Source organism: Macrobrachium rosenbergii, chromosome 58, assembly GCF_040412425.1.
Source record: "Macrobrachium rosenbergii isolate ZJJX-2024 chromosome 58, ASM4041242v1, whole genome shotgun sequence".
NCBI classification, from domain to species: domain Eukaryota; kingdom Metazoa; phylum Arthropoda; class Malacostraca; order Decapoda; family Palaemonidae; genus Macrobrachium; species Macrobrachium rosenbergii.
The window spans coordinates 4,326,675-4,340,870 of NC_089798.1; the positions used below are offsets into that span (position 1 = coordinate 4,326,675).

Below are 14,196 nucleotides of genomic sequence, written 5' to 3' on the forward strand. Positions count from 1 at the left end.
CTTATCCTAATGCAGCCCTGTACCCCTAACAGCAGAAACAGAAAGGCCTTTCTCTGTCCTGAGGTAGATTAGGAAGTCAGCTATCTATTAAACAGATGTTCCGAGTGGAGAGAAACCCTGTCGATGACACCAATTACAGTAGATGGCCCACTTGCCCTGGTAAACGGCTGACAAAGATCTCCTGAGGTTACAAAACCAGACAATGAGATAACAAAAATAAAGGAGAAAAAATACATGGGTCTCAAGATGGAACTTGAAGAAAAAACCTCACAGTTGTAAAAAGAGGCGGTATTTTGCGAGGTTGAATACACAGACTGAAGGAAAGAAGCAAGATAAAATTAAAATAAAAAAAAGTGGGTGCACCTATGGGCCACAGGGAGGCTGCAAATGCCCTTAACATCCCTTGATGGAAGATAGAGCTCTTATGATCCACAGTAATTTTGTATGAAACTCTCCGTTCAGCTTGTAAGAGTTCCGTAATTTTGCGCCATATTTGAACAAATCTTGAGTGAAAACGTTCCTATCACTTGAATGGGCCATAAATAACTTAAGACAACTCTTATGGCAATGCTAACGCCTCAGTCCAGAATATGAGATTAGTATGACTTGAGATTTCATGGGGGAATATACTAAATCATCCTTTACTTGTACGTTTTGCATATATTTTTGTCCATAAATATACTTGGGGATTGCTGCTGGTTTTAGTTCTTATCTTTTATGATATGTCAGCTGTAACTGTAATTTTGCAAAGTAATGCAAAAAAAATTATTAAACAGAACATTTCTGACTCACTAAAAGGCACTACTGTACATCTCCCCATCCCAGTACATCTTGTAAACATTTTACCAAAAATATATTCGGGGGTTGTTGCTGATTTTAGTTCTTAATTGTTATGATATTATGTAAGCTGTATTGTACTTTTGCAAAATAAAATTTTTAAAAAATCATTAGAAAGGACTTGTATAACCTTCTAAAATTAGCATATTTTTACAAGTGTCTTGGAAACAAGGCCCTGTAAAGGGTTGGAAATATTCACTTTCAACTTCCTGTGGAAAGTACATTACATTTTTTAGTCTTTTTCTTATATCATGTGTATTTGCACATCTCCCTTTCCAGTAGTGTTGTTACTTTTAAATTGGCAGACCTTAAAGGTTGCCCAGTCTTGGGGAGCTGTTAATATATATTCAGCCCAGCCTGTAAGTTTTAAGTAATACTTAGGGTGCAAAACATGAAGTTCACTGATGGCACTACCCCACCACCAGGACCATTACTATAACAGCCCAGGTTCAAGGTCAACAAATTTCCACAGCCACGCAGCACATGGAAAAGAAAATGATGACAGCTTTCTGCTACCCAGGCAGTCACTGTTCACGTGTCTGTGTTTGTTTTTTTGAAGATCTTCCCTCTCATCATCATTTAATGTAATTTCACTTTTGGAAAAAAAATATTGTGATTTTATATACTTTGATGGGTAAGGTGATTTTCACTCTAGCAATCACTGTTTGTGGGAAGTTCAAGAACTCTTTCCCTTTGGTCCAGAGGAAAGACAGTTATTTTTTAGCTGGTATTAGGTTTCTTTCTGAGCTTATATTTGATATTTTTAAATAATTTGGTGCTTTTCACTTTTTCGAGTTAATAGGTGTTGATCAGGCTAACAGTTAAACCGAACGTTTTGCTAACTTCACGTTTCATTAAGATTAATTTAATCAGGAAGTGACTTTGAAAAATCTGTTCTTCCCTTAATTCTCAACTTTCCTGCTTTCTAGTTTTGTCTTGGCGCCAACGTTCTTGTTAGGTAATTTTTTTATTAATCCATTACTGACGTTTTCAAACAGTAGTTTTTTGTCAAAACAATTGATTTTTATGCAATGTTTGTATGGCAGTATTCTGTGTTCTTTACATGTGACAACTGTCTGACTGTACTTTCATCCTGCTTTCCCTTTTCTAATAAATATGGTCAAATCTTTAAAAAACTCCATTGAAAGTTCTATTACAAAAAGTTCCAGTATCAATACAAATCAATACATAAAGAAATTCTAAAAGATATATGAAAGTAGATATGAAAGCTTTTCAAGAATAATTTAGGTTTGAAGTAATGTTAATATCATACCAATATTACCAAACAAGTATAATCGAGCCACAATACTCAGATTTCATCTTTACTCCAGAGTATAAAACTACAGTGGCATAGATCCTATACAAATCAAGAACAGCAATAAATATAAAATAGTTACTCCAAGTATAAATACAAAAGAGAGAAACTTTACTGTTGATTCATTATTACAGGAACTAAAATACTGAAAAGTTGTTTACAAGAATGAAAAAGTAAAACAACAGTTGAACAGTTACAAGTCACACTCATAAACACTTACTGTCGCCTTCACAAATAAGAGGTCCAAGTGTGTAACGTGCTTTCTTGCCATCTAATGGAGACCCAGTATCACCTATTCTAAGTTGCCGGACAGGGAGGTGTTCTTTCACTGTCAGTTCACCACTGTCAACAAGCCATGATTCTAAACCTGTGAGACAAGAAAATAAATATTTAAATAGTAATAAAGTATATCACCTTTGGAAAAGTAGTGTCTATTCCTCCTACTTTATGAGGTCTTAGGGAAAAGACACAGCTGAATGGTTCACCCCCAGTTTTTGCAAATAAATATAATTTAATAAATAACCAAGATACCAAAAAACCTTTCTAACAGCATTTTATGCTACATTATAACGTAGGCAAATCTACTTGGAAAAATATGAAAATATATCAAGGGCAAAAGGGCAACAATTTTCCCAGCTTATCAAAATAGAGAGATGAGTAAAAATACAGTAAAATCATTGATAATGAAGGATATAGCTACAGTGAAAAACCATTCATGTTAATATTTACAGTATTATTCATCCATCATATTTGAAACTTTTATCATATTCATCCATCATATTTGAAACTTTTATCACAATGTATAAGGCTGGAGCAGGAACACAGAGAAATGTTCATAAAGCAACTCAAAGACACCTAAAATACATATTTAATCACCCACAAAGTCACCCTTCTAAATTATGCCTTCTAGTCCAGTCAAATTAGGAAAAAAAAATGAAAAAATTCATAACAAGCTGAAAATTGGAGAATGTTTTCTACAGACAATTAGAAATAACATATCAAAAGTCCCCATGCGTCCACCCTGAGCTTCATCCGCCATCTTGGAAAATGGCCGCCAAATTTCAGTTTTTCTATTTCCATGGAAACCATTGATCTTAGAAAATAACTGCCTTATACATTATTGTTCACCATAATATTTTCTACAAAAAGATGTTCAATGCGTATTTTTGCTATGAATGATAGTTTTAATGATATTCTCGGTTTTGTAACCATATTAAATTGTGTGAGCATGCCCATGTGAATTTATTCACTTGCTGTTGATCTGATACTTGGCTATTTTTTTTTTTTTTTTTTTTTGCACTATAGTATTTTCTAAATGGTTATCCTTTTGTTTTGTTTTCATTTCAGAATATACTTTAAAAATGGAAGGAACCACAGATCAAAGTGAATTATGTGTACTTTGTGAAGAACAGCTTAATAGAAAGTGAAAATGTTTGTGTTAAGAAAGGTATGTCGACACTTGTTGAAGCAAGTAAGAAAAGAGGAGATGATAAGTGGCAAAAGTGGGTTAATGTATCAACTATTCAAGTACACATAAAATGCAGAAAAGACTATACTAGAGAAAAGAGTATAAAGCAGCTTATAAAAAGATACAGCTGACCAGGAGGAAACAGGGTCACCTATTAAACAGAAAATTAGATCAAAAGAAACTGTGTTTGATTTCAAGAAAAAGTGTATATTTTGTTTTCAAGAGTGCTGTGAAAATGAGGAAAAGAAAAAACCTCTCCATAGACGGCAAGTAGTTAGTAGAGTAATGACCTTAGACTTTGGAAAAAATGTGCTGGATAAATGCATCAATCGTAATGATGACTGGGGCAAAAAGTAAAAGCAATTATAGTTGGTGTTCATTGTTTGGTTGCAGAAGAAGCAAGATACCATAGGTCATGTAGCTCCAAGTTTTTTGAAAGCAACACTTAAATCCGTCAGGTAAACGTGGACGACCGATGATGAAGATATAGAAACTGGCTTAGAGAAAGTTTGTTCATATATGGAAGACAGTGATGACTGTCAATTTACTTTGCAGGAATTGTTAGATGTGATGCATCAGAACCAATCTTGCAGGACAAGTGGAAGCTATCTGAAAACCAAATTACAAGAAAAAGTATGGAAATGATGTTATCATAACTACCCTCCAAAGAAAGATTCCCATTGTATGTTTCCGCAAATCAGGAGATAAATTGCTATGTAATTCTTGGTATAATGAAAAACTCCATAGTGAGAAAGAAGAGCGAATGAGGATTGTTAGAACTGCAGCAGCTATTATTAAAGAGGACATCAAGTCAAAGGTGTACGACTCCAGCAACTATCCTTCTCCTGAGGGACTCTTTAATAATGTTGAAAACAACATACCTGATTCTCTTCAAGTTTTATTACATGAAATAATTGAAAAAGGAGGAAGGGAGATACAGACAACAAACACAGGGTATGCTCTGCTATAGCTCATTCAATCCTACAAGAGTCCGTCCAAGAACATTTGTCTCTCCGATCCTACTCGGAGTAGCTGTTTACGTGACACAGGAAATTTGGATCAAGACTCCTGGTACATATTTTACATAAACTGGGATTCTCTACTGGATATAATGAAGCACAACTCTTTGAAGCATCTTGTATGAAAACTACCCCTCCTAATATTTTGCCTGATAGTTTCATGCAGTTTGTTTTTGATAATGCAGATTTTGATGTGCACACAATAGATGGGTTTCACACATTTCACTGCATGGGAGGCATTGAATGTGTAACACCAGCAGGCTCAATGATCAAACCAGAAGTAATTGAAAGACTGAAAAAATGCCATCTGCTAGAGAAATTTCTTCGTGTTCATCTATAACAGTGAAACCCTTCACAAGTTATAGTGAAAGTGGACTGAAAAGGATTGAAATTGAGGAGCTAAAGAAACTTACATCAAATCCTAGTGAAAAAATTACAACGTCATCTTGTCATTTGCTATGGTTGAGTGGGAAGTGGATGAAATTTAAGGATATTCCACACTGGAATGGATTTATGGATGCTATCAATAATAGCGAGGACTTTGATACGACGTCCATTCGTTTCTTGCCTTTCCTTGATTTAAAGGCTACCTCTTCTGATGCAATAAACAGCGTGTTACATTTTGCATCTGATTCATGTAGAAAAGTGAGTAAGAGTGTGACATGTGTTACTTTTGACCAGCCACTATATTGGAAGGCAAGAGAGATTGTGTCCTCTACTGAAAACAGTTTGAATTTAGGTAATGTTTTCGTGCGACTATGTGGTTTTCATCTCTTAATGTCATTTATGGTTTCTATTGGGTACATCATGGCCGGTAGTGGATTAAAAGAAGTGTGGGAGACAGTTTATGCACCTAAATCTAGACAAAATGATGACAGGACACAGCTTTGCCAGAGCCTTCGAGCACATCTGTTAACATATGCTGCATTGGGCCAGCTTCTTTTAGATGGTGCAACCATTTCTGATAAGGATAAACAAGAGGTTCAGTCCATGCTTCAGCAGTATGATAACAAAACATTGACTGCAACATCAGTAAAGGAATCGGCTATCATAAATAGCATTGTAAAGAAATTTAACACTCATGTGCAAGAAGTTGCCTTAAGGGGCAAAACAGCAATGCTTTGGATACAAAATTTCCAGATGGTGACTGTGATGCTACACTATATAGAGGCTGAAAGACTAGGAAATTGGGAATTACACCTACTGTGTGTTCAAGAGTTTATACCTTACTTTCATGCAGCTGGTCACTTAGCTTATGCAAAATCATGCCACCTATACTTGCAAGATATACATGATTTACACCAGCATATTCCTGATGAAGATTTTGTCAAGTTTACATAGAAAGGATTTTTTACAATCAGGCGCTCAAACAAGAATTGGGCTGGTCTATGGTCAGATCTTACTGTTGAACAAACGCTAATGAGGACCATGAAGACCTCAGGAGGGCTGACACATGGGTGAGGGATAACCGATAGTGTATTGAGTCGGTGGATTCTTGGCATGCCAGATACATGTGAAATGTGCACCAAAATTGAGGAGTTTTGTGGATTGAGAAGTTCGTATAGTGAACAGCACATTGAACTATGACCTTCAAGGATTGTGAGAGATAATGAAGATACAGAAAAGATTTTGCAGTGGTTTCTGTCTCATCCACCCTTTTCAGACAATAAGGAGATTATGTCACTTGCAACTGGGATAACTGGTGATAATAAAATAAACTGCTAGAAAAGCTATGAAATTGGATTGAGTCTATGAATGCCATAACTGGACAAGCTTTCGGTAAGGTAAAATTGAAGCGCAAGAACCGTGTGTTACCTCTGGCAACAATAAACTCAAGTGTCACAATACGAGAAGATATTGTTCCTGTTGATACAACTCTTCTGTTTCAAAGAATAATACATACATTAGACACTAGTACTGCTGATCTGCAAGATTATTTTCAGTACGAGCTTGCCCCAATGCCACCTGCATTATTTACTGAACAGGGCATGAGAAAGACCAACAAAGCTGCAATGTATAGTGTGTTCAATGATAAGAGTACTAGTACATTTCAATATCTGGATGAAGCAGTTTTCATTGTAGATGGAGGTTTTCTACTTCATCGTGTTGTGTGGCCATCACACATTCAAGGACTCACTTATGATGAGGTCTATGAGGCATACATCTCATACATCAAACAGTATTACCACACAAAGGGCAGTCATTGTGTTTGATGGATACGGTGACTCAAAATCTAGTACAAAGTATGCAGAGAGACAACGCAGATCACGCACATTGCAAACTACTGATACGATTTTTTACCCAAACACCAAAGTATGCATTAGTCAAGAAAAATTCCTATCAAATGAGCATAACAAATCTCGATTTATCAGCCAGTTGTCCAGAAAACTAGCTGAAAATGGTATCTCGGCGAAACAAGCACCTGATGATGCAGATTTATTAATTATACAGACAGCTATACGAGAGTGTTTGAACTCTGAGAGCACCATCGCTGTTGTTGGAGAAGATGTTGAACTTCTTATACTTCTGACTGCACTGACACCAGAAAGCAGAAATATTACTTTCTTGAAACCTGGTCCTGGAAAAGTGCCTGCCCGACACTACAATTCTTCTGATCTACAAGCTTCACTTGGTTCACTAAAGGATTACATTCTTTTCATTCATGCTGCCAGTGGGTGTGACACAGTTTCGTCTCTCTTCGGACAAGGGAAGCTTAAACTATTCAGACTTTTACAGAACAAAGAAAGACTAAGAAAGCATGTAGATGTATTTAATAGCAAGACTTCAACACAGAAACCAGTGGCTGATGCAGGAGAGAAGTTACTTATTGCCCTATATGGAGGTCCTGATGAAGAATTTGAGCTAAATTCATTTCGATTAAAGTGCTTTAGGGGAGCAACAGTGCGTTGTAAAAGGCAAGTAAAACTTGAAAGACTTCCCCAACAGCAGAAGCATCAAAACAACATTTTCTTCGTGTGTACCATCAGGTTCAACTATGGCAGAGCAATCCACTACCCCTGAGCAGTGGGGATGGATAAAGGCACTGATGGCTTGGTTCCTGTCACCACAGAATTACCACCCGCACCTGAGAAGTTGCTACATTTGATATCGTGCACATGCACAAAGAACTGTGTAAGGAACTGCAGCTGTGTAAAAGGGGGTCTAAAATGTTCCATCTTATGTGTATGTTGTCGAGGGGTTTCTTGCTCAAACTCTATAATCCAATCCGAGGAAGAACTAATGGATGAACTGGAGACTCCCTCACATGATACTGATGAAAGTGACAATGAAGATCATGAAGAATCTGTTGAACCAGAAGAAATATGTCATGCAAACCAACAGGAAATTAGCTGTGAAGAACCAGTCAATAATTCAGGGACGGCAAAATCAAGTGTTTTACCATCTACTTCTACTTCAGTGGAGCCGCTAGAGCGTCCAAGGAAATCGTTAAGATCACAGATTTAGTGTAAGAAATTGTATATGTGACAAGGAGAGTATCAAGATAGTTGTGGATTAGGCCTAAAGGGAAAACCACATTAAAAAAAAATGCGCCTATGTACTTTACCTCATGGGTGGTGTGGAAAAAAATGCAATTTAAAACATTGTGCTCAAAAAACTTGATATAGCTTGCAAACTATCACTTGTAGAGTATATATGCATGAAACCTCTTTTGTAGAGAATTTGGTGAGCTTTAATAATGTACTGAATAGTCATTTTCGTCAGACTAACCGTTTTCATGAAAAAAGCAAAAAAGGAAATTTGTGGCATTTTCCAAGATGGCGGACAAAGCTCAAGGTGGATCAATGGGGACTTTTGATATGTTATTTCTAAGTGTCTAAAGAAGTTATGTGCAAAATTTTAGCTTATGATTTTTTTCATTTATTTCACTAAAATATGACTAAAATGACTGGACTATTCTGAGTATATTCATTAAACCCATCATATAACAAGTACAGTAATACCTCGATCTTACACGATTCGAGTTGCGCGAATTCACAAACACACAAACTTTCACTGGAACCTAACTAATTGGCATATGCGATTTTTTCACAGACATGAAATTCTCGAGAAACCCTGTGGAAGTGGTTATGTTTAATTTTTGAAGCAATTTACAAGTTTTCATGCTTTTATGTGTAAAATCTGTATGAAAAATGCATTTCATGCTTTTATGTGTAAAATCTGTATGAAAAATGCATGTCATGCTTTTATGTGTAAGATTTGTATGAAAATGCATTTCATGCTTTTGTGTAAAATCTGTATGAAAAATGCATTTCATGCTTTTATGTGTAAAATCTGTATGAAAAAATGCATTTCATCCTTTTTTGTGTAAAATCTGTATGAAAAGTGTATTATTCTTATTTTTGTACATGCATAAATATGATGCAAAGGTAATTTCAGCACATTCAGTTAGTGTACTTTTACAAGATGTGATACCCATTTGCAAAGTTACTGCACTTTTCAAAGATGATACCCCTTCAGAAAATGCTTGTTTAATGTTTGAAGTACATTTATAAGTTTTCATACTTTTAACTGTAAAATTGATATGGAAAATTTACATTTATATTTTTGTACATAAATATCATACAAGTATTATGTCCATTCGCAAAATCTTTGTCACTAGGACTTTACATGACCTTGAGATGAGGTTGTTCAGTCGCGCTCGTTTGATACAATGAATTCGTCAATATAATATCAGAGATGTAACTAAGAGTTGTATAAGTGTCATTCTTTGAAAATTACTTTGTTAACCTCGAAGAAAAGTGCTGGTGCAATCTGTATGTGCATGTAATTACAGCATGTTCAGTTGGTGTGCTTTTACTGCACTTTTTAAAGATAATACCCCTGCAGAAAGTGTGTTTAATTTTTAAGTACTATTTTATAGGTTTTCGTGTTTTTAGGTGTAAAATCAGAATGGAAAATTTGTATTTATATATTTGCGCATAAATACAATACAACAGCAGTACAGTTACTGTATTACAGTGCAGTGTATGTCTCTCTCTCTCTCTCTCTCTCTCTCTCTCTCTCTCTCTCTCTCTCTCTCTCTCTCTCTCTCTCTCATTCGTAGTTAGCGCTCAAACATATTTTTACAAATTATTTCTCTGTACGTCATTACCGATACAGTATATAATTTTAAATTGATTGAATTTTACCTGTACTGTACTACCTTCTACGAACATTATGTACATGTTTTCATTATTTTATTGAATTGTGCCTTTGTTATGGCATCCCATTAATTAGGGGTAACATTAGTATACATACACACTTACTGTAAATGTGCTATTATGAAACTGCACTACTCAATTTTTATGTCAACCATTTATTTCTTTTTTAAGGGTAATAAGCTAAATTTTAAATGAAGTTACACTAACTTTAGTTCATTTAAAAGTTAGCTTAATACTTTGGGAGCATGATTAGGGTCATATTTAGTACTTAAACTCTGGAAATAAACATTTACTAGCATTTTTAAAGACCATGCCAAACTTACGCAAAAATTCACCTTGCATGAGGGGCTCTGGAACCTAACCTCGCGTAAGGTCGGGGTATGACTGTGTATGTTTCTGAGTAAATTCACTGAACCCATCATATAACAAGTAAAAAATGCTTTGAAGTTTCTTTGGCACAATCAAGTTTTATGTGCAGCGTATAATGCTGTATGAAACTCTCCATGTGCTGTAGTATGAAACTGTTAGCTACAACTGGGTAGCACTCAGTTCCTCCCCAGAGGCGGTCAAGTGAAGGTGGGTTGGCGACGCCTCCAGAATTGGACTTGGCCGTGCCAGATGTATGATCAAGGCTAACTTTATCCTTAAATAAAATAAAAACTACTGACGCTAGAAAGCTGCAATTTCGTATGTTTTATGATTGGAGTGGATGATCAACATACCAATTTGCAGCCCTCTAGCCTCAGTAGTTTTTAAGATCAGAGGGCAGACAGAAAAAGTGTGGACGGACAGACAAAGTCATCTCTATAGTTTTCTTTTACAGAAAACTAAAAAGCTACTAAGATGTCTGATGGCAAAAGAAGCATCTTTTAAGTAAATCATATAGTTAATTATAAAAAGTAGCTTCATTAGACCACTGAGCTACAAATCTTAGTTTTCACAAGGCTGGTCTGAAGGTATAGAATTTACATCTTTGCAAAAACATGATATATTTCTTAATTTGTATTCTTCCTGACATATAAACCTGAGGTCTTTGCTTACGGATAACTTTCTGCGAAGCTGGAAAGTCCAGCCATTAAACTTTTGCAAGGTGGCTATGGTAACAGTTACACCTAAGGTAGGGGCGGGAGTACCACCCACCCAACCAGTATGCATTCAATCTCTTCAGTTTACCTTTTAGCCCAGGGAAAAGAATGAGGGGTGGTAAGAGGCGGGCCTTTTATGTAAAGACCTCAGGTTTGTATGTTGGGAAACCCTCAGTCTTTACATATGGAGACTTACTATTGGAGGGAAGATTCCAAGTAATTCTCTGAACTGACTGGTAGTTCGGCTCACCTGGTATTCTCTTCCTGGTCATGAAAGAGCAAAGGAAAGATACCATACCTCTGATCTGTTGAACATGTGTGATGTTCAACAGCCAGACTTCTGGGCACTTCAAATAAAGGAAAGTATGAAAACACTCAATCTGAAAGGTACGGACGAACCCACAATGTCGAAGACTATGTAGCTAAAAACAACCAATCGACTTGCCCATAGTCAGCCCTTCTCTCTCCTTGCTAGAGAGAAGGTGGGAAATGCATCTATTAATCCAAACAAAACTGGGTTATAGACAGGAAACTGTCACGCCAATCGCCTACATGCACGTCAGTCCAGCTCGTGACGTCTCGTTCACTTCTCTGTCCACTGGAAGAGGACGGAAAACAGGAGGAAGGTAGGAAGCCAGTACCACCCACACCTTCTCCCTGTAGCTGCACACCTTAGGCGAGATGCAACCAGTCCTTAAGAGCTGGGTAAACTACACAACTTATTGAGCATCCACTAAGGATCCAAGGATAAGGAGTCCAAGGACCCATGGGCAATAACCCAAGGTAAAAGTGTAAGAATGTGAACTGCATAATTACATTCTATCCAAGTACCAGATCGACGGGTTCTTCCTGCATGGCACAGATCGATGGATAACTGTGGCCCCTAGAGATGTTGCCTCAAACGTATGATGACCACCAGGAAATTGCAGGGTACGTTCGTAAGGTCATTCCCCTAGGCAGAGGGGACATAAGACTCCAGTGACAAACCTGTCTAACATACATCACTCATCTAGGAATGTGTCTGAGTGACGCCTATGTTGAGCATGCTACTGCAACCTCATTCATCAGCAATGTATCCAAAAATGATGATAGGATAACCCCAGGGGGTGTCCTATGAAAAGATGATCTATGCTGATAAATGCTAAGTGCTCTGTCAACGGACTTCGCACCGTCGACAGAGATGTCCTAGTACCAACAATGGAATGTGCATTATCAACGGAGGAGACTTCCTATGAGAAGAACCCCTATGATGACATAAGTTCAGTATGCTACTCAAAAGAGGAGTTGCCCTATGATGATAGGACACGGGCCCCCCTTTTTCTTGACTAAGGAAACACTGTGGTGTTGTTCCTGAGCAACATTATGTAAAGCTTAAAGACTGAACCTTAAGCCTGAAGGCACAAGAAGAACTAGGATATTGAGATGCAAAACAGTCCAGCTAGCCTAGGATAGCTAAGGGTAGGCTAAGATGGGAATTGTACCCAACACAACCTAACCCAATCCCAAACTCTTGGAGAACAGGAAATCTTCTTGTAGAAGTCACTAACAAGAAGAACAGGCTCCGGAATATTGAAGAGCAGGTTGATAAAGACAGGTTCGAACTAGGTGGGCTAGGCTGAGAACTCAACTATTTAGGCTAGGGTAAGTAAGCCACCCAACCTAACCTTACCAAGTTCTTGAGGAACAGTAGATATTTCCTTATCTGTCCTTAGCCAAGAAAATCTCAGATAAGAACTCAACTACTTAGGCTAGGCTAAGTAAGCCACCAACATCTAATCCCATCAAGTTCTTGAGGAACAGAAGATATTTCCTCATCTGTCCTTAGCCAAGAAAACCCAGGGGTGTTCTTGAATCCTTTCTTGAGCTTAGAAGAGCTTCAACAGCAGTAGGAGTGATCACAGGTGGGGATTTAATCTTCAGAATTATTATATGAATACTATTGAACTAACAAATGAGATCAATAATTACTTCGTAAGAAGAAAGAAAACCTTATTCTTCAAATCCTCCCTTTACGGTGAAGGAAAACGCCATGAGAGAGAGAGAGAGAGAGAGAGAGAGAGAGAGAGAGAGAGAGAGAGAGAGAGAGAGAGAGAGAGAGAGAGAGAGAGAGATTCTCTTCTCACACGAAGTGCTCCCATCATTCCATCCTTGGAATCGTCAAGAGTTATGACCAAGAACATGTCAAGAGTCACATCCTCGTACAGACTTGATAAAGTCACGACCACGGACTAGGGCAAACAGACGTGCATCAGCCCTCGCACGTTGGCCATTACCTACGTGATCGAAAAGCACTGTACAGAAGTGCTACTGGTGACTTGTACATGGTTGTCGCTGACCGTCGCAGTCGTGACTCACACGGCCGTGGCTGTGATTTGGACAACTGTGGACATGATTTGGATGGTTGTGGACGTGATTCGGCACCATTCTAGATGTCCATGAAGATATATCAATGCTCTTCGCTCAACAGAATGAACAAGGAAGTGAATGGATGGGAAACAGTGCTTCAACGTGGCACGACCACAGGCCATCCCATTCTCTTCTCAACCTTTCCCTTAAGCGAGATTGATGGTCCATTCCTGGACACGCCGTCTTGAGAAAACTTCCATCCCCCCGTGCGACGGCCGTATGTCCATGTTGTCACGTCCGAATATACAAGACGACAGACTGGGATGAACCAACTGCATGTACATGAGTCTTCACTGACTTGGACGTGCGACAGCACACGGTTGAGGAAGCCTGAATGAAGGTCAGAAGGTCTTCTGGAAGAGCATGGAAAAGACAGTGATAAATGTCACGGACGTTTGAACATCGAGTCGACAACAGTCCCAGGGTGGAAACACGTCCACAGCCGTGCTGAATCCTTCACGTACATCAAAGGGAAGTGCACCATTTCTTGGCTGGACATCCTTGAACATGGGAAGACAAACGTCGAACCTGGTCACATCCATGGATATCTGGAACTAAGGCGACCATGTCACAAACATGCGAGCGTCAAGGCGACAAAGCCTATGCTGGAAACACGTCCCCAAACATCCAGAATCTCTCACGTCCAACGAAGGAAAGTGCATCAATTCTCTGGCTGGAACGTCTGCTAGAACCTCCACGGCTGCCTCTATCTTGAACCATCTGGCAAGAAAAGTCAGCTCGGAGTTCCGAGGAAAACCTAGTGCCCTACTCAAGTCGAACTCCCAACCAAAGAACTTGGAAAGAGCTACCAAGTCATGTACAGGATGAACGTCAGTTGCTCCCTTTATGCTAGTGTCCGTAGAAACACAGGCGGAGGAGATACTACAGTACTTCAAGGAATATT

General features: G+C 38.1%; 1 protein-coding gene across 4 annotated transcripts in view; it reads right to left on the reverse strand.

The window, feature by feature from the left end:
* Nrx-IV (neurexin-4) overlaps positions 1-14,196 on the reverse strand; it is a 218,170-nt gene that overhangs the window by 95,592 nt on the left and 108,382 nt on the right. For all 4 annotated transcript variants that reach the window (XM_067101754.1, XM_067101753.1, XM_067101756.1 and 1 more), the window contains one exon: positions 2,373-2,519. In XM_067101754.1, coding sequence (XP_066957855.1) covers positions 2,373-2,519 — 147 coding nt within the window. The remainder of the gene's footprint in view (positions 1-2,372; positions 2,520-14,196) is intronic.